Here is a 21,464-nt window from a genome sequence, read left to right on the forward strand (position 1 = left end):
CCATCTGCCGTGGCTCCCTACTGCCTAAGCCACAGAGTAACATGCTCAGGCCTCTCCGAGTGTCTGTGATTTGCTTCCACACTCTCCTCTCTGGTCTCATTTCACACAGCTGCTCTTCACGTGCTACATTTCAGCCAAGTGAAGAGTCAAGCCATTTCCTGACCTCACAGTGCACTTCTACGCAGGCCGGCTGCCAGTGCCTGAAATGCACTCTTTTCTCCTCCTTGTTGCCTTTTCCAGGTCAAGGGCTACCTCCTCCACGAACGCTTGCATGTTTCATCCCAACTCCAAGTACTCTGTTCCACCTCCAATTCTGAACCATTCATGTTGGGCTCCCTTCAACACAGAATCTCAGTGGAAAGAGACCTGGACGGGCACCAAGTCTTATCAATACCAGAAGAGGAATCCCCCTCATGACAAGCCATCCAATGTGGGCTTGGAAATCGCCAGTGAGGGGATGCCCACTCTACTTTGGGACGGCTCTGATTGGTAGAAGTTGTCTCCTTATATGGAGGCCAGGCCCTTGGCTCTGCAGCTTCCACTGACTCTACTTCTGCCCTCTGGGACCAATGATGCCCCAGATCCATAAGGGAAATCTCAAATGCCACACCCTTCCCTCACTGAACAAAGAGAGGTCTGTCTCAGAATGAAAGTGAAAAAGACAGAGAAGGAGAAAGGAGAGGTTATTTCTATTGAGCTTGGCAGCAGAAACCTTCTATTTAAGGGTTACAAATCAAAAGAGAAATTAAGGGCAAAGTGTGAGGAAGTGAGTGGCAAGCCCAAATACAAGTGTCACAACTATTTGCAGGGGTATAAAGAGCAGGAATTCAATCTCACAGCATTTCTCAGAAGAGCAGACCCACAGCTAGGGAAGATGAATGTGCTTTGTGTAAAAGCTGTGGCTGAAACACGCCTGAAGAACAGCTGGGGCAGATGCATTACAAGCTGTCAAGAAGTGGTCATGGAAGCCAGGCCCCACTGAAGGTCTGGTTGCAGTGACTCCAGTGACCCCAGCGGAGGCCAGCTGGCCCAAGGGCTGGCCAGCTGATGCTCCCAGGGCCCTCTCTTCAGGTCCCTCACAGCTCAAGGGAGGGGGCCCGCTTTAGAAAGAGATCAGCTTGGGGCAGGCGCAGGGACCACAATACACTCCATCTGCAGGTAGCCTGGGACACAGGCTGCCACATTCATCATTAGAGTTGGCAGTTCTTTTCTATACGAAAATAAAATGAACTTGAAATTAGTGACTCATACTTGGCAGATAATGATAATGACAATAATAGCAGGACCCACATGGTAGTGAGTGAACACGTCCTACAATCACTACTGGCAAATGCTCTCAGTCTTCCAAATAGCCTTTCCCACTAAAGTTACTATCTATCGACTACATATGAATTTTATAGGTACCCACTTATTTACAGATTGTTTCCCCTTTTAGAATAAGTTGATTTGTATAGTTATCGATCAGCAGAGTGCCCAAAACAAGAAAGAGGAAGAATCATAAAAGGCTGTTGGATCCAGTAATTAGGAGGTCATTGGTGACTCCTGAAAGAGCTATTGGAGCAAAATGGGGGCAGAAGCTCAATTGTCCAGGGTTCAAGAGAGAATAGATGGTGAGGCAGTAAAGTCATCAAATAGAAGCAACTTTTATCAGATATTTAACAATGAAGAGGAAGAGAGAGGAATGCTTTATTTTTATTTTATTTTTAATTTTTTAAATTTTATTTATATTTAGTTTTCAACATTCACTTTTATGAGATTTTGAGTTCTAAACTTTCCCCCCTCCCTCCCCTCTCCACTTCCCAAGACGGCATGCAATTTAATAAAAGCTATACATGTACAATTATAGCAAATATATTTCCATGTTAGTCACATTGTTAAAAATCAGAACAAAAGGGAAAAATCATGAGAAAGAAAAAAACAAAAAAAAACCCAGAAAATAGTATGCTTCGAGCACATTCAGACTGCACAGTTTTCTCTCTGTAGGTGGATGGTATCACAAGTCTTTTGGAACTGACTTAGACCACTGCATTGCTGAGAAGAACTAAGTCTAACAAGGTCGGTCATCACACAGCGTTGTCCTGGTTTTGCTCAGTTCACTCAGCATCAGTTCAGGCAAGTCTTTTTTCAGGTTTTTCTGAAATCTCCATCATTTTTATGGAACACGTAACACCATTCATGAGCAGCTTTCCAGAGGACTGCTACTGTGAACAGCTTTTAAGGTTCTGATTACACCATACAGTGAACACTCTATTCCATAACAAATCAAAGCAAAACATTCACAGAAAATCAAGGTACAGCATTCACAGTATTACAACTTATTACAGAAAATCACAGTATAATATTCACAACAACTTATCATTAAGATGACCATATAGTTTTCACCAAAGTGATCACAATATTTAGAACAAAGAACAATTACCTCAAATATAATAGTCAAAGCCTTCCACTCATGGGGCACACTAAATTAACTCAGTCACTTATTCAGCAATCAGTTACTAAGTATCATTAAGCACTAAGTATAATCATTAGAAAATACACAAACCCTCCACCCCTAGGTCACTAGTAAACTACAATTTCATCTTTACTCAGTGCCCATGGAGAGGTCTTTTCATCTTGACTCAGGTCGGTTCTCAGATTCCCTGGATCCCCTTCATGGTTCCAGATTCTACCTGGATTCACCAGACTGTCACCCGGGTTCACTGGCAGACAGCTCCCATTTCCTTGTCCATCTCTCTGGGTAGGTCCTGCTCCATACTAAAGTTCACAGGATCCAGTCCATCTCAAATCCTTCACAGTTTCTGCTCTCAGGAACTCAAGGCTCAACTGAGCCACAAACAGACAAAAGCCCTGCATCCTGGTCATGTTTCCTCAGTCTTTTGCAGCTCATTCAAAAAATCAGAATCACCTTATCCAGCCTGGGACAGTGGGGGGTAGGAGGGGGAGCTCCTGGGCTCCACCACCACAAGTTCTCAGGAAATTCTGGCTCAGTTCTCCATTCTCTCTTCTGTAGCTGTTCTGCCACCAGATGCTGGTCCCAAGAAATTCTGCCTGTGCCTCTCTGGGGCTTTTCTTATATACACACAGCATTAACTACTTCCTGTTTCAGCCAACCCCTTCCTATTATGTCAGGAATAGGGGTTCATGCCTTCTGTTTCTTTCAGGAGGTTTGATTAGCTACTAAGTGCTAAGTACCTGCTTACTTGCAAATATAAAAAGGGGTTTTCAAATTCAAATTACATTACCATTACACAAGTCCATTACATTCATATACCACAACGTGTTCAGTCATTTCCCAATTGCTGGACATTCTCTCAATTTGCCACCACAAAAAGAGCTGCTATAAATATTTTTTATACGTGTGGGTCTTTTCCCATTTTTATGACCTCTTTGGGATACAGACCTAGTAGTGGCATTGCTGTATCAAAGGGTATGCACAGCTTTAGAGCACTTTGGACATAGTTCCAAATCAGTCTCCAAAATGGTTGGATCAGTTCACAACTCCATCAACAATGCATTAGTGATCTAATTTTCCCACATCTTCAACATTAATCATTTTCCTGTTTTGCCATGTTAGTCAATCTGATAGGAGAGATGTGGTACCTCAGAGTTGTTTTAATTTGCATTTCTCTAATCAATGGTGATTTAGAGCATTTTTTATGACTACAGATAGCTTTAATTTCTTCATTGGAAAATTGCCTGTTTATATCCTTTGACCATTTGTCAATTGGGAAATGACTTGTATTCTCATAAATCTGACTTAGTTCTCTATCTATTTGAGAGATGAGGCCTTTATCAGAGACATTGGCTACAAAAATTATTTCCCAGCTTTCTAAAGGGGAGGCTTTTTTTAAAGGGCTAGGAGACCTGAGAATGACTATAAGCAGATGGGAAGGAGTTGATGCAGAAGGAGAGCTTGAGGATGCACAAAAAGAAGGGATAACATCTAGATAGAATAATCCCATGCATACTTAAAGCACGGTAACCCTTTTATATACAATCACAAGCAGCCATCAACTTAACCCATACACAAAAGGAATCCCCACTATTACACACCTGACAAGCAGCCATCTAGGCTCTGTTTGAAGGTCTCCCAAAAGGGGAATTTTTCTGCTCTGGAGATTGCCCATCCCACTCTTGGGCCCCTCTCATGTCAGGATGTTTTCCTAACATTAAGCCTAAATTTGCTTTTCTGTAACTTCTAGCCATTGGCCAAACACAACAAATCGCAATTCCATATGACAGTCTTTGCACACTTAAATCCCTCTAGGTCATTTATTCTCCAGATTAAGATATATTCTTAACCAAACAAGGGATAGGGCAATTACGAAAGATAAAATAAATTACTTTGATTACTTGCAAGCCTCCACAAGACCATATGAATTTATCCAGAATAAGAAGAGGAGTGATAGAATGAGGAAAAAAATCATTGTATCAAAACGAGGTATAAATACAGATTCATATATATATACACATATACATATGCACACACATATATGCATATACATACATATATACAAGAGAGGTATAGAGTTATACACACACACATAAATAACTAACAGTCATTCTCCAATAGATAAATGGCTAAAGGATATGGATAGTTCTCAAAAGACAAACTGAAAAATATTCATAACCACATGAAAAAATGTTCCAAATCACTAATACAAGAAATATAAATCAAACCAACTCTGAAGTTTGAACTCATTCTCTGAAAATTTTCAAAAATTCCAAAAAATGGCAACAGTCAATGTTGGAGGAATTATGGAAAGATAAGCACATTAATACATTGTTGATGGAGCTGTCAAATGGCACAATCATTTTGGAAAACAACTTGGAATTATACAAATAAAGTGAATAAAAATGCCCATACCTTTTGAACCAGAGACTCTATTACTGGACAAATACCACAAGGAAGCCAGCAATAAGGAAAAAGTCCCCAAATACTCCAAAATATTTGTAGTAGCATTTTTTGTAATAGCTAAGAGTTGGAAACGAAGCAGAAGCCCATCAACTGAAGAATGGCTAAAAAAATCGTGTTACATAAATATAATAGAATATTTCTATGCTATAAGAAATGACGTGTGCAATAAATATGGAGAAGCATGGGAAAATTTGCAAGAATTTATATAAAGTGAAGGCAACATCCACAGTTAGCTACAACAATGTAAGTGGAAAGAACAACACCATCCCCCCAAAATCTAAAGTAAATGTGACAAAATTATAAAGATCAAGTTAAACTTGAATAAAGAGTTTTGAGAAGACACCCTTAACCTACCTGCTGGTGGAAATGGGTGTTATACATTGCATGTTTTCAGACTTTCTCAATGTATTGCTCAATTTTGATGATTTTTCTCTCTAAAATCCCCCTCCTTACTATTTGTCATATGGTATGTTTCTCAGGGACAGGGAGAGAGAGGGACACATAAAACATCTAAAAATTTTTATTTAAAAAACAGCAGAAAACAAAAACAAGCCATCCTTTTACACCATTATCCTTGAGGGGGTAAAACATAACATGATCAAAATCTCACCAATGACCCAACAACAAATACCAATATGGAAACAAAAACAACTCCATGACGTTGATATACATCAACCACACCAAAATGATGCAGCTCCATCTAGATTTATTTTACATCTAAAGCATAATAAGCTGTCAAAGTGCTCTGTAAACTTTAAAGTGCTATATAAATACTAGCTATTGTTATTAATTCATAATTCTAATGTAATTGCATTGATAATATGACGTGATATGATAATTAACAATAATCACTAATGCCCAGTGCAAAAAGACCATTCTGCCCAATTCAGCTTTTGTCAGGTGCCTTAGTTAACAAAATGAGAACTGAGCATATTCAATGGGCCTGTGAAAAGCATCATCCATCCACAAGGCTCGAGTCAGAAAATGCAAAGGAAAAAGGGACAGTGAGAGAGGCAACATAAAGACTTACCTGACTAAGTTCGTACATGGTCCTGGCCACCGGCAGCTCTGGTACACCCTCTGGAACACTGTTTCTGACCCATTCTGCACTTGACAGGAAACCATCTTTGTCACAGTATGATGGCACCAGTTCCTATGGGGAAGAAGAAACTTCAATGTCAAATATGCACTTTCCTAAGCCAACTACTATGACACCTGCTTCAGAATTGTGTAGCCCTGAAAAGCCGTACTACACAAAAGTCATCCAGTCCAACCCTTTTATCTTAGAGATGAAGAAATTGAGACCTAAGGAGGTTTAGGTGACTTGCCCAGGGTCACCCTGGTAGTATCTGAAGTGGGATTTGAACCCAGGTCCTGATTCCAGAGGCAGGGCCTTCTACTAATCCATGAGTATCAAATGAGGTAACAGATGTAAAGCACAATTAACTATAAAGTACTATAGAAATGGAGGCTAATTTTATCATCATGATCATCATCAGATCATGGACTTAGAGGTGGAAGTGACCTTATAAATCACCCAGTCAAACCACCTTATTTTACAGAAGAGGAATCCAAGTTCCAAAGAAAGGATAAGTCTGGTCCAAGGTCATACAGGCAAAGTCAGGATTCAAATCCAGGTTCCCTAACTCCAATCCAGGACTCTTTCTACTTCTCCCCTACTGCTACACCTCATCACCATTATTCCTATGATGACCCCCACCAGGAAACAGCCATACTGAGGAGCATTTACTCCACCAGGTGGGATCTTTGGCAATCACCATTCAAAATCCTCCTTCCCCGTACGATGACTAAAGAACACATCAAGGACATTCTGAGGAAAACCTCACATTTGGGAGAGCCCCATCCTCTGCAGAGCTCAGTGGGACTTACAAAGCATCTGTCTCCAGCATTCTCACAAAAAAAGACCAAAGAAACAGGGATTGTTTTGTCTATTCCAAAGATAGGGAGAAAACTCAAAGAGACACTGAGTCACTTACAAACAACTAGACCACAAATAAGAAAATAAATTCAAGCCTGGAACATTCTTATGCATTTAGGTGACACAGTGGTAGAGTGCTGGATTTGTGGTCAGGAAGACCAGAGTTCAAATCCTGACTCAAATATCTGTCTATGTGATCCTGGGCAAGTCACATAGCCTTTTTCAGGCTCAGTTTCCTCATCTGTAAAGTGGAGATAATAAAAACAGCTACCTCATAGGACTGTTGTGAGGCTCAAACAAGATGTGACTATTCAAAGCACTTTGCAAACCTTAAAGAACTACATAAATGCTAATTATTATTAGATATTAGTTATGCTATTATGTGTAATGCTAGTTATATATTATATTTATTATGTTTATAATTCTTATTGTTAAGATGCTACCACCAAAGATACAGAAAAACATGGCTCCCTACAGAAACAAAAATATGTTGAAGTTGTGATTGACACAAATATCAGCATAGAATGTATTCTCTGTAACACGAGGGCTCAAAGACATTCCAACTAGTTTCAACCACTAGTGTTCATTGCTTTTCCAGAAAGAACCATGGATCTGGATAAACATTTTCCAGTATGAATTGCTCTATCTACAGATAATGTCTGCAACTGGATTAATATAAACATTTAACATCAGGATTTTTCCCTTATTGTCTGAGAGGTCCACACATTGCTGCTATACTCTGAGTAGTTTTTTAGTCAAGGTTTCTGGCAAGGAAATGAGCTGTGAGTTGGGAAAAAAATCTTGTAAATGCATCAAATTATTCTCTCCAAATATTTAATTTTTAATGAGCTGAAAATGGCTTCCATAAATTAAGGTCATATCCCACCTCCAAAAAAAATGAAAAAGGTAAAAATGTATAAAGAAACCAAGGACACTCCACTCTTAAAATGTGAATTAAAAAATGGAATAGCCTAATCTCATTCAGATTCCTAAAACAGCCTAAACACACACACACACACACACACACACACACACACACTCCTGATGTTTATTACTGTCTCACTTTCAGGGTTAATGTTATTGATTATTATTTTTATCACTCACGTAATTCTATTTGTCATTCTTTTTTGTTGTTGTTCCTTATTTTTTTTATTAATTTATTTTTAGTTTTCAACATTTGCTTTTATAAAATTGAGTTCTAAATCTTTCCCCCTCCTTCCACTTTCCCAAGATGGCATGCAATTGGATATAGGCTATACATATGTGATCATAGTAAACATATTTCCACTATTGTCATGTTGTAAAAGAAGAACAAGAACAAAAGGGAAAAGCCACGAGAAAGAAAAATAAAAAACAACAACAAAAAAGAGAAAATAGTATATCTGCTTCAAGCTACATTCAGACTCCATAGTTCTTTCTCTGGATGTGGATAGCATTGTCTATCATGAGTCTTTTGTAACTGTCTTGGATCACTGTGTTGCTGAGAAGAGCTAAGTCTATCAAAGTCGGTCATCACACAATGTGGTTGTTACTGTGTACAATTTTCTCCTGGTTCTGCTCAGTTCACTCAGCATCAGTTCATACAAATCTTTCCAGGTTTTTCTGAGATCACCTGTTCATCATTTCTTATAGGACAATAGTATTCCATTCCACTCATATACCAAAACTTGTTCAGTCATTCCCCAATGGATGGGCATCCCCTCAATTTCCAATTCTTGTCACCAAGAGAAAGAATTGGTATAAACATTTTTGTTATATGTGGGTCCTTTTCCCTTTTATATCATCTCTTTGGGATATAGCCATATTAGTTACTTGCCATTCTTTAAAACCAAAAGACTACAATCCTTTGTTTTATCACTAGGGCACAGTGTGACAAATATGACACAGAGGAAGGAATCGACAGGTAACACACGTGATATTAGGGCTAGAATTACTTTGGGGATCATTTATGCCTTAACAGAAGAGAAGCCCAGAGAAGGGTCAGTGAGTTGCCTGTGATCAACACAATTTGTATTTAAGTGACAACCAAGACTTGACTCTAGATCTTCTGATGAATGAGAAGAGAGGTGGCTGGCCCAATCAGGGCTGGCCCTTGGCAAAACTATTGGTAAAGTTTGTCTTTGCCCTGGCACTGCCTGTTTGCCGGCTCTCTCTGCCGACTCAATGCTCTTCTAGGCAGCCCACCTCCCAAAGCACAGAATCACTCTCCCATCATCTGTCCCTCTGAGGACCACGAACTAACATCATTCACCAGAAGCTATAAGATATGTAAGGTTTCATTTGAGAATCATGGCACTACGGGCTGGAAGGAAGCTCAGAGATCGCTAAATCATGCTAGAACTAGAACGGATCTCAGGAGTCATTGAGTCTGAGGTGAGGAAAATGAGGTAAAGATTGATTGAGCGACTAGAACCTCACATCTGGCAGCTGGTTTTCAGGGTCCAGAGTTTATGAAAAGCTGTCACATAATTCAAAACTGCTTCTCAGGAGGACTGGGTCCATTCCTATCTCCACAGACAAGGCATCAAGCCTATGTCTTCTTGCAGTGTCTCTAGCATTGATTGTTCCTGGCTTAGACCATCTTTGACAATTGGCTGGGAAAACCTCACAGTGACTTTAATTTGTGCTTTTCTTACTACAAATGATTTGACACAATTTTTCATATCGTTAATATTTTTTAAGTCTCATTTGGGCAACTATTTGTTCATATCCTTTGACTTCTTGACAGAGTCTTGACAGAGAGAATTAAATGAAATCTAGATCTTGGATATTAGACCCTTATCAGAGATATTTCATGCAAAAAAATTTCCCCTTATTATCCTATCTGCATTAATTTTATTGGTGCAAAAACTCAGTTTCATATGTGGGAAATTGTTTCTCTATCACTCACTATCTCTACTCTCTATTCCCTGGTCATAGCTATGAATGGTACTTTTATTTTCCTCCAGTTTTAAAACTATGTGATCTCATATTTAGGTCATATATTCACTTGGAACTTACTGTGGCATATAGAATAAGATGCTGATCTAAACCTAATCAATTATCTTTATAGTTTCCAGCAGTTTCTGTCAAATAGGGAGTCCTTCTTCAAGTAAGCTATGTTCATGGGTTACTGGGTTACTTACTGGGCTTGACTGTTTCTGATGCTTTCTTATCTAGTTCTATCTCACTGATTGATCTATCTTTCTATTTTTTTTTAACAAGCACCAAAAAGTTTTGTTGATTATTATTTTATAACATAATTAGAGTTTAAAGTCTGGAAACAATATTTCCTGTTAATTTCTCCATTAGGTCCCTTGGGATTATAGACTTTTTGTTCCTTCAAATGAATTATATTGTTATTTTTCTAATTCTATCAAGAAACCTCTTGATTGTTTAATTGTTATAGCACTAAATTTAGGTAATATGATCATTTTTATTATATTGGCATGGTCCAACCATGAGCAATGACTATCCTTCCAATTATATTGTCTTAAGACTTCTTCCAAAGACTATGAAGAAAGTATAAGTAGTATCCCTAGTCTGAAATTCTAGAGGAGGAGCTCCATGAATACAATTCTAATGACACAAACAGAAATTATTAGAATGAGGAGGAAAAGAGAGCATGTCTAGAGACTGAAGTGGATTCTCATAGGGAACTTATTAAACAACCTAGATTCCTTAAAGATATTTCTGCGCAGAAGATGGAAAAAGGGAAGGTAAGAGATGATGACTTTAAGAGTGGCATGATCCTATAAAAATCAGATCCATCAAATTGGGGAATGACTGAACAAGCTGTGGTATACAATTGTGATAGAATACTATTGTTCTGTAAGAAATGGTGAGCAGTATGCTTTCAGAAAAACCTGGAAAGATTTACATGAACTGATACAAAGTGAAATGAGCAGAACCAGGACAACATTGTACAAAATAACAACAATATTATACAATGACCAACTGTGAATGACTTAGTTATTCTCTGCAACACAATGAATAAGGAGATTCTGAAGGACTTATGATGAAAAATTCTTTCCATCCCCAGAGAAAGAACTGATGGAAGTCTGAATGCAGATTGAAGCATACTTTTTTTAAACTTTCTTTATTACTCTTGGGGTTTTTTGGTTTGCATTTTCTTTTGCAACATGGCTAATATGGAAATGTTTTCCATGAGACCACATGCATAATCTATACCAAATTATTTGCCTTCTCAAGGAGGAAAGAGAGGAGGGAGAGCAGCAAAGAGGGGGAGAATCTGAAACTAAAAAAAATGTAAATAAATGTTAAAATTTTGTTTACATGTAATTGAGAAAAATATTTTTAAAATATATCATCACCAGTATTACCACTGTAATTCTCTGAAAGAGTTGAGGCTGATGAGGAAATTCAAGGATGACAAAAAGGCTTTGGGGGCTGTGTTGGGGAGAAGAATGGGCCACATGGCACACCAGAAATAGCCCTGGATGTGGGGTCAGAGAACCCAAACTTGAACCCCATCACTTCTTGTCTTTGTGTGTTTGAGTAAATGGTTTCACCTCTCCTGCCCTTAGTTTTTTCATCTGTAAAATGAGGGATTTAGGATGAGTCAGGTCTAGCTCTAAATCTATGATACTGAAATCATTGGGAGTGGATGAGATAACGATCACTAACAAGAGAAAGAAGACAAAACTACTCAACTCTTCTGTTGCCTCTGTTCTCCTACCTTTGGGCCAGGAAGGATCAAACAAGGAATTCAGGTCATCAGACCTAGATGAACTACATTCTAATTTGGTATTAAATGACCCAATGGATACGATTCCTGGGCTTTTATCAGAGCTCTAGCACAGAATGAAAGGAGTGTTGCATTACTAGTGATGACCTAGTGAAAAAAAAAGGATTGTAGTTTAGCAAGTCTGATTCTTCACACAATTTTGATCACTCTATGAAAGAAATGGCTTGTGAGTATTTAGAAAGGAAGAAGTCATCACTGTGAGCCAACAAGCTTCATTCAGGATAGGTTATTATACAAGAACAACTCAATATTCAGTTTTGATGTTACTTTATTGATAGCTTAGGGGAATGGCATAAACAGAGTATTCCAATATTTTAGTAAAGTTGTTGGGTCTTGTTTTTAAACAATTTAAACATCTGCACACAGATGGAGAGATATGGGACAGGTGACAGGACAGCTAGATAGAGTCAGAATGAATTGACCAAATCCAAATAATGATTGTTAATGGGATGATTATCGACTTTCAGGAAGGCCTTTAATGAAACCCAATAGAGATGTGTCCTAATCTCTTCCTTATCCAATAGTTTTAACAGTGTAATAATAATAATTAGCAGCATGCCAGTGGTTTCTTTAGCTTAACCTTTTCTCTGCTCCAGACATGTCCATAACTCCTGCTCTCTTGCTTGGTACTCCTGCCCTGCCTCTTTTCTGACTCCTCCTACCCCCGCCACCTCATAACCAGCTAGACCCTTCCATGCCCCCATTCAAACTTGCTCATCAATAACTCCAAGTCATAGAATCACCTAATTTTAGAGCTGGAACAGCCCTTAGCAGCCATCTAGACCCGACCTATGACTGAGAAGAAACCCAGCTGCAACAATCCCAACAAAAGTCATCCAGTTGTGTGTGTGTATTTTTGCTTGTGGTTGTTAATTTCATTTACATTATTGTAGTCATAGGGTATGTCTTCTGTTCCATCTTAGCTCTTAAAGGCTGACGACAATAGCTTGGGAAGTACCCATCATAAAGAAGAAAGCTACCTAAGAGCCCTTGACAGCCTCCCGTAGTCAGGGACTAATGGGGGTCCCAAGAGACTGTAACAATAATAACCACCTCCCCCTCTTTCAGGCTCTGCTCATTCATCCAGGGCTAACTCCTGAGTCATCAGAACTCTCATAAGTCCCATACACCATTACCACTTAAATGTAAATCCAAGACTCACCTAAACCCTCCAAACTTTTAAGACACACCTTCTCCAGGCAGACCTAGGACTCTGCTGCCATGGCACGTTGAGCCATTTCAGTTGTGTCCTACTCTTCATGCCCCCATTTGGGGTTTTCTTGTCAAAGATATGGAAGCAGTTTGCCACTTCCTTCTCCAGCTCACTTACAAATGAGGAAACTGAGGCAAACAGGGTTAAGTGACCTACCCAGGCTCACACAGCTAATAAGTATCTTAGTCTGGATTTGAATTTAGGAAGATAAGTCTTCCTAATTCCAAGCCCAGTGCTCTATCCACTAAGCTGCCTAGCTTCCCCCAGAATTCTTGCTCGTTGGTCTCTAGTCTACTACACATGAAAAGCTGGTGAGACATATCAGGGCAAAGTAAACCATTCCTGCCGGACACCTCCTTTATCTTTTTTCATAGTTGACCAAGAAGCCACCACAGAACAGAAAGAAAATTTATAAAGGTTTTTGCTCAACTGTTTCTTTTTACAATTATAGAAATTGATGTCTTTCTAAAAATTTATGTTTTTTATCCCCCAAATTTCAGCTATTTTACCTATTCCCTAATAATTGAGACAATGATCAGGAAGCCAAAGGCAAAATATTTGCTCATGCCTTGGAAGTTTACCCACATCATAATAAAACTTTTCGACACCTATCTGCTTGTGATCCTGGAATAGAGTGAATTAACAGACATGGAGAGTACCTTCTCCAAGGAATTAATGCTGCTATCAACAGAGCTACCAAGAAAGTAAAAAAGCATACACATAGATGTGTCCACACACAAGTACATACACAGACACCCCAACAAAAAGTCAAGGATCTGTAATTAATGAAACAAACCAAATGTAGCCCAGGAAAAGGAAAGCGCCACTGTCTTGACTTTATATCAATCTTCTTGAACTAATTTTCTCTAAAATTTGTCTTAGTTGGACCAAAAACAAAGCTGGAGTCTCTATGGGTTGTGTTCTCCCTAAAGCTTTTGTCTACATGACAACTGTAACAAATTATATTTTTGTTTTTAAAAGGATCTCGGAGTGGATATTATACTTAGCTATGATCAGCATTTAAAGTCCATTTAAAATCTAGTAGTAGTGTTTTGATAAGCAGATAGATTTTTCCAGACTTTCCTCATAACATTTTTGAGCTATTAATTTCTATGCAATATTTGAGAAGAATTTAAGTAAATCAAAGGTCACTTTTTGCAGGAAATTATGCCAATCTGAAAGTCTGCCACTACCAACATTCTCATAAAAGCCTTAGTAGTAAGCATTAGGATTTGAGTTGATTTACTTTTAGCTGCACTGAAGTCTAGAGCTCAAAGGAAATGGATGATTTTCTAGTCCACATGGGATTGACAATAGTTCTCCCTCTGTGTGAAGAAGTCTAAATAAGCATATTTTTAAAACACTATTTCTTGCCCTAAAAGTTTGTTCTCACTCTCAGCATAGCTTTCTGGTACATTCCATCATCCCAGGGAATGTCTAAGGTCTTTGCCACATGGTTGATCCATGGATAGATCATGGCATCTTAGAATTTGAGAGTACCCTGGTCCAAGTCATACCCATAGGAAATCTCAATTCTGATATGTCTGGTAAATGTAATCCATCCCCATCTAAGAGCCATCAGGGAGGTAGAGTACAGCATCTCCCAAAGCTGTCCAATTCACTCTGGGCCAGCACTCATCACCAAGAAATTGTTCTCAACCTCGAGCCTAAATTGGCATCTTCACCACTTCTATCTACTCCTCCTGGTTCTACCTCTCTGAGACACAAAGAATAAATCCAATCCCTTCCCTACACAACATCTCTTTCAATACACAAAGACAGACAACATGTCCCTCCCTGCCATCTCTAATCTTCTTTTCTCTAGGCTAGAAGTGCCCACTTCCTTCAACCAATCCCCATATGCCATGATCTCAAAGCCTTTCAACACCTGGGGCGCCCTTTTCTAAGATACCCAACTCATAAATGTCTTGCCCATGTGGTTGAACTAGTACCATCAAATGTGTTCACAATTCTCTATTTGGAAATACTGTTCCCCAAACAAGTTGAATTGAGAGTTCTAGAGTGTGGCACTTTGTATATGTAAAGATCCCCGTTTTAGAAAATATGCCATTTAGCCAAGATATAGCATGTTGCTGTAGGCACTTCAGATGGGATCCATTAAGTGTCTCATTAGTAAGAAATGTCTCAAACTTTTCTAAGTCATGGAATAATGGTAGACAAAATTTTCCATGGGATCAACCGTCAGCCTACCAATTTGAGAAGAGCACAGAGGGAGAATATGACTGGGGCTTCTTCAGCCTGACTAGGTATTTTCTTCTTATTGCAAATAGGAGTGAGACTTGTGGAGTTTCCTAAGGGAGTTACAGCTAAGAGACACCATGTCTATATTTTGGGAAGGGATTAACAGTGAGCACAAGGCAATACAGTAAGCAGTCAGTAGCTTGCTGAGTAACCTGGAGTTTTTGTACTTTATAGGGATCAGAGAAAAGGAAGGCACCACAAGTCATGGCTTCCAGCATCTAAAGTCTCTACCTAATGGTTGGTTGTTGTCCACTGTGCTTGAAGAGGACCAAAATCACATCACTATGTTGTGGGCAAGGTACAGTGTGTCTGACTAGGGCCAATCAGACAAGTACATGCTCAGAAGGTTCTGCCACAGGTCAGGCACAAATAGGCTACGTGAACATTTGGAGCGGAGATGTCTCTAAATTTGCACATCTCATGTTTCCTTTGAGATACAGCAATTCTGTTTTGTTCAGGGAGCACAGTGCCTTCTTTGATATGAGTATGCCATGCAGAGTGGTCCTGTACCATTGTCTACCATGTCACACAATCTATTCCAAAATTCTTCAGAAAAGCCCTTGACAGTGTCTTTGTATCACTTCTAACCACCATGTGAGTGCTTGCCTTGTGTGAGTTCTCCATAAAATAGTCTTTTAGACAAGTGTACATTTGGCATTCAGACACCATGGCTAGCCCATCAGAGTTGTGCTCTCTGCAGTAGAGTTTGAATGCTTGGCAGTTCAGCTGAAGAAATGACCTCAGTATCTGGTACCTTATCCTGCCAGGTGATCTTCAGAATCTTCCTAAGACAATTCAAATGGAATTAATTCAGTTTTCTGGCCCAGTGCTCATATACTGTCCAGGATTCACAGGCATACAACAATGAGGTCAGCACAATGTAAAGCCAAGCACGAGCAGTTTTCCAGAGGACGGCGAAAAGCTTCAAGGTTCTGATTACACATTTAGTGAACTCTCCATTTATTCAGTAACAAACTAAGACAAAACATTCACAGAAATCACAGTACAGCATTCACAGTGTTATGGCATAACTAATCACTAAAATGACCACATAGTTTTCACCAAAGTGGTCACATAGTTTTAAACAAAAGATAACATTCATTTAGTAACACAATCATTTAGTAAGTCCTTAATTCAATCATTCTTAAGGAGGCAAGCCTCCTTAACTGACACAAAGAACAAAGGTCAAAGTTCTCCATCCCAGGTCACATTGTCTTAATCTCTTCAATCAAAAAGTCCTATTTCTTCTTAATTGAAGAAGTCTATAACTCAATCATCTAAATATAAAGGTCAGAATTCTCTACCCCTAGGACAACAGTAAGTCATGATTTTTTTCAGTTTGCATTAAATACCCAAGGAAAGGTCTTTTCTTTTGTTTGTCTTTATTAATTTGTTTGTTTACTTTTAGTTTACAAGAATCAGTTCCACAATTCCTTGAGTTTCAAATTTTCTCCCCCTCCTTACCCTCCCCCGCCATGGCAGCATGCAATCAAGTATAGGATCTGCAAATACTTTCACATTAGACATTAGTTGGTTTATAAAAAAGGTTTGTATTGGAATGAACAATGGGAAAGAGGAAATAAAACCAAACAAGAAAAAGAAAAAGAGCAGGTAGTTTGCTTCAATCTGCATTCAAACTCTGTTCTTTCTAGTTCTTTCTCTGAATGTATACATTTCTCTCCATCATGAGTCTTTTGGAGTTGACTTATAACACTGCATTGATGCTAACAGTCCAGTCTATCAAAGTTGGTCATCACACATATGTTGTGTCTGTAATTATGTACAAATTTCTCCTTGTTCTGCTCTTCTCACTCAGCATCAGTTCATATAAGCCTAGGAGAGGTCTTTTCATCTTGACAGAGAGGCAGGCTCTCAGCTTCCATGGTTCCTCTTCCATGGTCCAAGCTCCTGCCTGAATCTATCCAGCTGCCACCTGGGTTCAAAGGCAGACAGCTCTCAGTTCTTTGTCCAGCTTCTTATGCAGTTCTTGTTCCATATTGAAGCTCACAGTGTCTGGTCCACCTCAAGTCCTTCACAGTTTCTGTTCCAGGGAAGACAAAGCTTAACAAAGTCACAATAACATTCATATACATTGCCAGCATCCTCATCAATCCACTTTCATCCAGGGAAATAAAACATAGACCTAACAACAAGGTCTGAGGCTAAGTAACATTAAAACAGACAGACAAAGTACCAGCACCACAGTCATGCTTCCTCCCAGTTCTCCTTTCTTCTCATTCCTCAGTCTCATTCCCAGCAGTTCCAACTGGCTCTCAGAGTTCTAGGCAGCTCTGGCTGGCCCTCAGAAGTTCTTGGCAGCTCTCAGAAGAAGTTCTGCCACCACAAGTTCTATTCACAAATCTTCTCTCTTCTCATTTCTCAGTTCTTCTCAATCCTCTTCTCAGTTCCTCTCATTTCTCAGTTCTCTTCTCAGTTCTTAGCTCCTTAGCCTCCATGCTGCCTGCTCCCAGAAGTTCTGGCTCTCTAGCTTGGGCTTTTCTTTATATAAGGTATTGGCTCCTCCCTGTTCCAGCCCCTTCCTGTTACATCAGCAAGTCCATCCCACTGTGGGATTCACAAGTTCTGGGTCTTAATACTTGACACAGTCATGAACTTGGAACAAGGTGCTAAGTACCTGTTTGATTGCAATTACAAGGGGTAGGGAAGATCTTCAAATTGCCATTACCATTATATACAATAACTATAGATCTTCAGTTTGGTGGACAGTCTAATACCTCTTCTCTCCCACACTTTCCTTTGGAGTCTCCTAAACATTGAACTAGCTTTGGCAATGCATGAGTTGACCTCATCATTTATGTGGCTATCTCTGGAAAGTATACTGCCAAGGTAAGTGAACTTATCCACAACATTCAAAATTTCTCCATTTACTATAGCCAATGGTTCCTTGTATAGATGGCATGGTGCTGGCTGGTGGAGAATCTCTGTTTTCTGGGAGTTGATTGTTAGGCCAAAATTAACACAAGCAACAGAGCATCAATCAGTACTTTGTCGAATCTCAGAGGCTGCATTGAGTGCATAATCACCTGTGAACAAAAAGTTACACACCAACTCTCCCTCCACTTTAGTCTTGGCTTGTAGCTCTTTCAAGTTAAACAATTTACCATTAGTGTGGTAGCTGACCTTGATACTGTTTTCATCCTTGTTGAAAAGGTCCAATAACACCCCTGAAAAATCATGCTAAAAAGCATGGAAGCAAGCACACAGCTCTGCTTCACTCCACTGGTGACTGGGAAAGCATGAGAGCATTGTCCATTATCCATAATCCATGCAAGCATGCCATCGTGAAATTGGCATACAATACCAGTGAAATTGACATACAATACCAATGAATTTCTCTGGGCAACCAAATTTTGCCATGGTATTCCATAAGCCCTCATGACTGACAGTATCAAATGCCTTGGTCAGACTGATAAACACTGTATACAGACCTATGTTCTGCACCTGGAATTGTCAGGCAGCAAATACCATGTCGACCATTCCTCAATCCTTTTTGAAGCCTCACTGGCTGTCAGGTATGTCTTCCAAATGAAGGATCAGCCTATTAAGAAGGACTCTGGCAAAAATCTTGCCAGCAATGACTAAGAGAGAGAGACCCCTGTGACTGTCACAGGACAATCTATTTCCTCTTCCTTTATAGAGATGGACAACGGAAGCATCCTTGATCTCCTAGGGGATAACCTCCTCTTGCCATATAACCTGGAAGATTTTATTCAGCTTCTGTATGAGCAGTAGACACCCTGCCTTATAAATCTCAGCTGGAATAGAATCAGCACCAGGTACTTTACCACAGGAAAGTTGCCTAATAGTATTCAAAACCTTTTCTTAAGTTGGGAGTTTAGGTATTGACTTCAACCTGAGGTATGCAGTTAATGGCTTCAGCATTGGTTGATGACCAATCTGTTGAGAACACTATGGAAGTGTTCAGTTCATCTCTCCTGGATCTATCCTTATCACTGGTCTGTGTGGCTCCATCAGCACTGAGGAGGTGAGACTCACCTGTAGTGTGGAAGCAAGAGAGCTTTCCCAGTTGACTCTGTGAAAGTCATGCACCCATAAGGAAGAAGGAAAGTATATCACCTCCCAAAGCATGCTTCCAAACAGCAAGTCTATAGACCTCTCCTCTGCTCAACTTGGAAAAGTACCAAGAAATGTCCTGCTAAAACTGTGATGGATAAAATACTTAGCAGGTAAGTAAAATGAACAATTTCATTAAAAACAATCTTTTTTTTAAAGAATAGGTCCTTCCTGAATTCAAGCCATTAAAGTCTAAATCCAGCTGATGCTTAATGGGAACATGAGTCTAAGGAGCCAACAGCTCTAAGCAAGGCTGCAACTCTTTCTTGAAGGCTGCGTCTGCTCTCAGTCACTGCTAACAGGAGGTCAAGCCAAATAATGGGACTAATTGTGGAATAGACATATCAGAGCCAAAAGAACAATGCAGAAGATAAGTATAAACTGAGTAGCCTTGAAGCACTCCTGAGCAATGAGAGCTAGTCCAGTGCAGTCATCACTGGGGCAGGCAAGGGCATGGGCTGGGATGAAAGGCAAAACTCTCTGTACAGGTACTTGTATTGAAGTCTAGAGGTGCTGGGACCCCCAAAATCCAAGGGCAAGGTCCAGCCTTGAATGAATTTGACTCAAGCCTTCTTTCAGCCAGAGATAAGGTTTATTAGGACAGGGTCAGGGTAGGCGAGATTTGAAGAATCCACACTACTGTGACACTCAGGCTAATGCCAGAGATTTTGCTACAGTGGGAAAGTTCAAGGAGAGTTGGGGGGGAAGGGGGTCCAAGGTCGTCTCCCATCACTCCCATACTAAGTCTCACTTGAGCTGGAAAGCACAGTCTTTTTCTCATCTGTCCCACCCCTTCAGAAAAGGTTGTTTTACCATTACTACCAAATTCAGAGATACTCTCCCCTAGACCTCACTCTAAAATGAGGACACAATCTGTTGGAAGAGAGCCTTTAAGGAAGATGCACTGTACTTAATGATAACTTTCCTGAACTGAATTAATGCTTTTTTTCCTACTCAACAAACAGCAGAAATCTCATTCCCTACATGTTCAGTCAGCTGTGTGATGATGAAGATGCCATCAATACTACACATGAAAGTTGGCTCGTTCTCTATTGATGCCCTCGACACATGGGAAGCTGATCCTCCATTTCTGTGTGAGAAATAAAGGAAGGAGTTCTGTTTCCACAGAAGGAGTGATAACAGGGTGCAAGTCAGAGGTGACTGGTTCTAATTGGAGCTGTGACCCAGCAGAACCAGGCTTCTGATTAAGTAAAAGGTCAGAAGCTTGTACACACGCTCAACCAGCCTTTATCATTGCCCAACACCGCCCCAGGGCAGAGCAAGCTCATTTAAAAGCACGTGCCATACACAATGAGGGAAGGAGAATATATCTAAGAGGAGACATGAAGAGGACGGTTCAGGAGATTGCATCTACCCAATGGAGAGCACGGGGGAAATCTGAATTGGGAACAGGACATAAATAGCTTTGCATTTGTCTGAGCAAGTGTACTCCTTTAGGGAGTTACCCATTCACAAGGAATGTAAAATAGAATGAGAATTTTCCTGGCTCCACAACAAGTATTTTCTTTCTAAAACAAGCATGCTTCTTGCATCTGCATCAGGAGCCAGGGACACAGGGAGGAAAGGTAGGTTCAAGGCTCCAAGCACCCCAGCAGAAAATGTACATGGTGCCTATGGGGGAATATCATGAAGGCTTCAGCAAAAGGACTTTAAGGAGCTATGCATTTGTCACCTTTGCCACAGGAACTCTAAGCTTGACCCCATTCTCCCCTGGACTATAGATGTACTGGTGGGAAAGTATGGCACAGATGTGGGGGAAAGATAAGGTTTTGTGCCAAATGTTCCACTACTAAAAGCTAAGTCTGACTAACTAACTGATAACCTACAATGATGGGAAGGAAGTACACTAACAAGGGGACTTGTGAACCTTCCCACTGGAAAAGACCATCACAACCCTGAGGGGACACAACAGTCACCTTTCTGGGGACCCAGCTATCCCTGGGGGTTTGGGGGTTTGGGGGTTTGGAGAGTCATTCCAGAGCCTGTGCTATAAAAATTAAAACAACTCTGACATTTCACAATACACCCTCATCTAACTGGTGGAGTGGAAAGGATGGTTTATGAGTCAGAAGATTCAAATTCTAACAGTCATTTCCTTTGTAACTTTAGACAAGTCACTTAACTTTCTGGACCACAGTTTCCTTATCTGTAAAGTGAGACTGTTGGATTGGTGTTTGTTCTTTGTTTTTCTGAAGAGGACCAAGAGGTGGTGTCTTGGCTAGATGAATTTGAAGGGCCCTTTCAGCTCTGAAATGACTATGCAAAAAGA

At 39.9% G+C, this 21,464-nt stretch overlaps 1 protein-coding gene across 5 annotated transcripts in view; it reads right to left on the reverse strand.

The window, feature by feature from the left end:
* The window catches only part of COL26A1 (collagen type XXVI alpha 1 chain), a 278,588-nt gene that overhangs the window by 211,852 nt on the left and 45,272 nt on the right, over window positions 1-21,464 (reverse strand). For all 5 annotated transcript variants that reach the window (XM_069089402.1, XM_069089404.1, XM_069089401.1 and 2 more), the window contains exon 2: window positions 5,949-6,071. In XM_069089402.1, coding sequence (XP_068945503.1) covers window positions 5,949-6,071 — 123 coding nt within the window. The remainder of the gene's footprint in view (window positions 1-5,948; window positions 6,072-21,464) is intronic.

Source organism: Petaurus breviceps, unplaced genomic scaffold (genome assembly GCF_028583685.1).
Source record: "Petaurus breviceps papuanus isolate PSGF00001 unplaced genomic scaffold, PetGlider_PUasm1.0 186, whole genome shotgun sequence".
Lineage (NCBI taxonomy): Eukaryota > Metazoa > Chordata > Mammalia > Diprotodontia > Petauridae > Petaurus > Petaurus breviceps.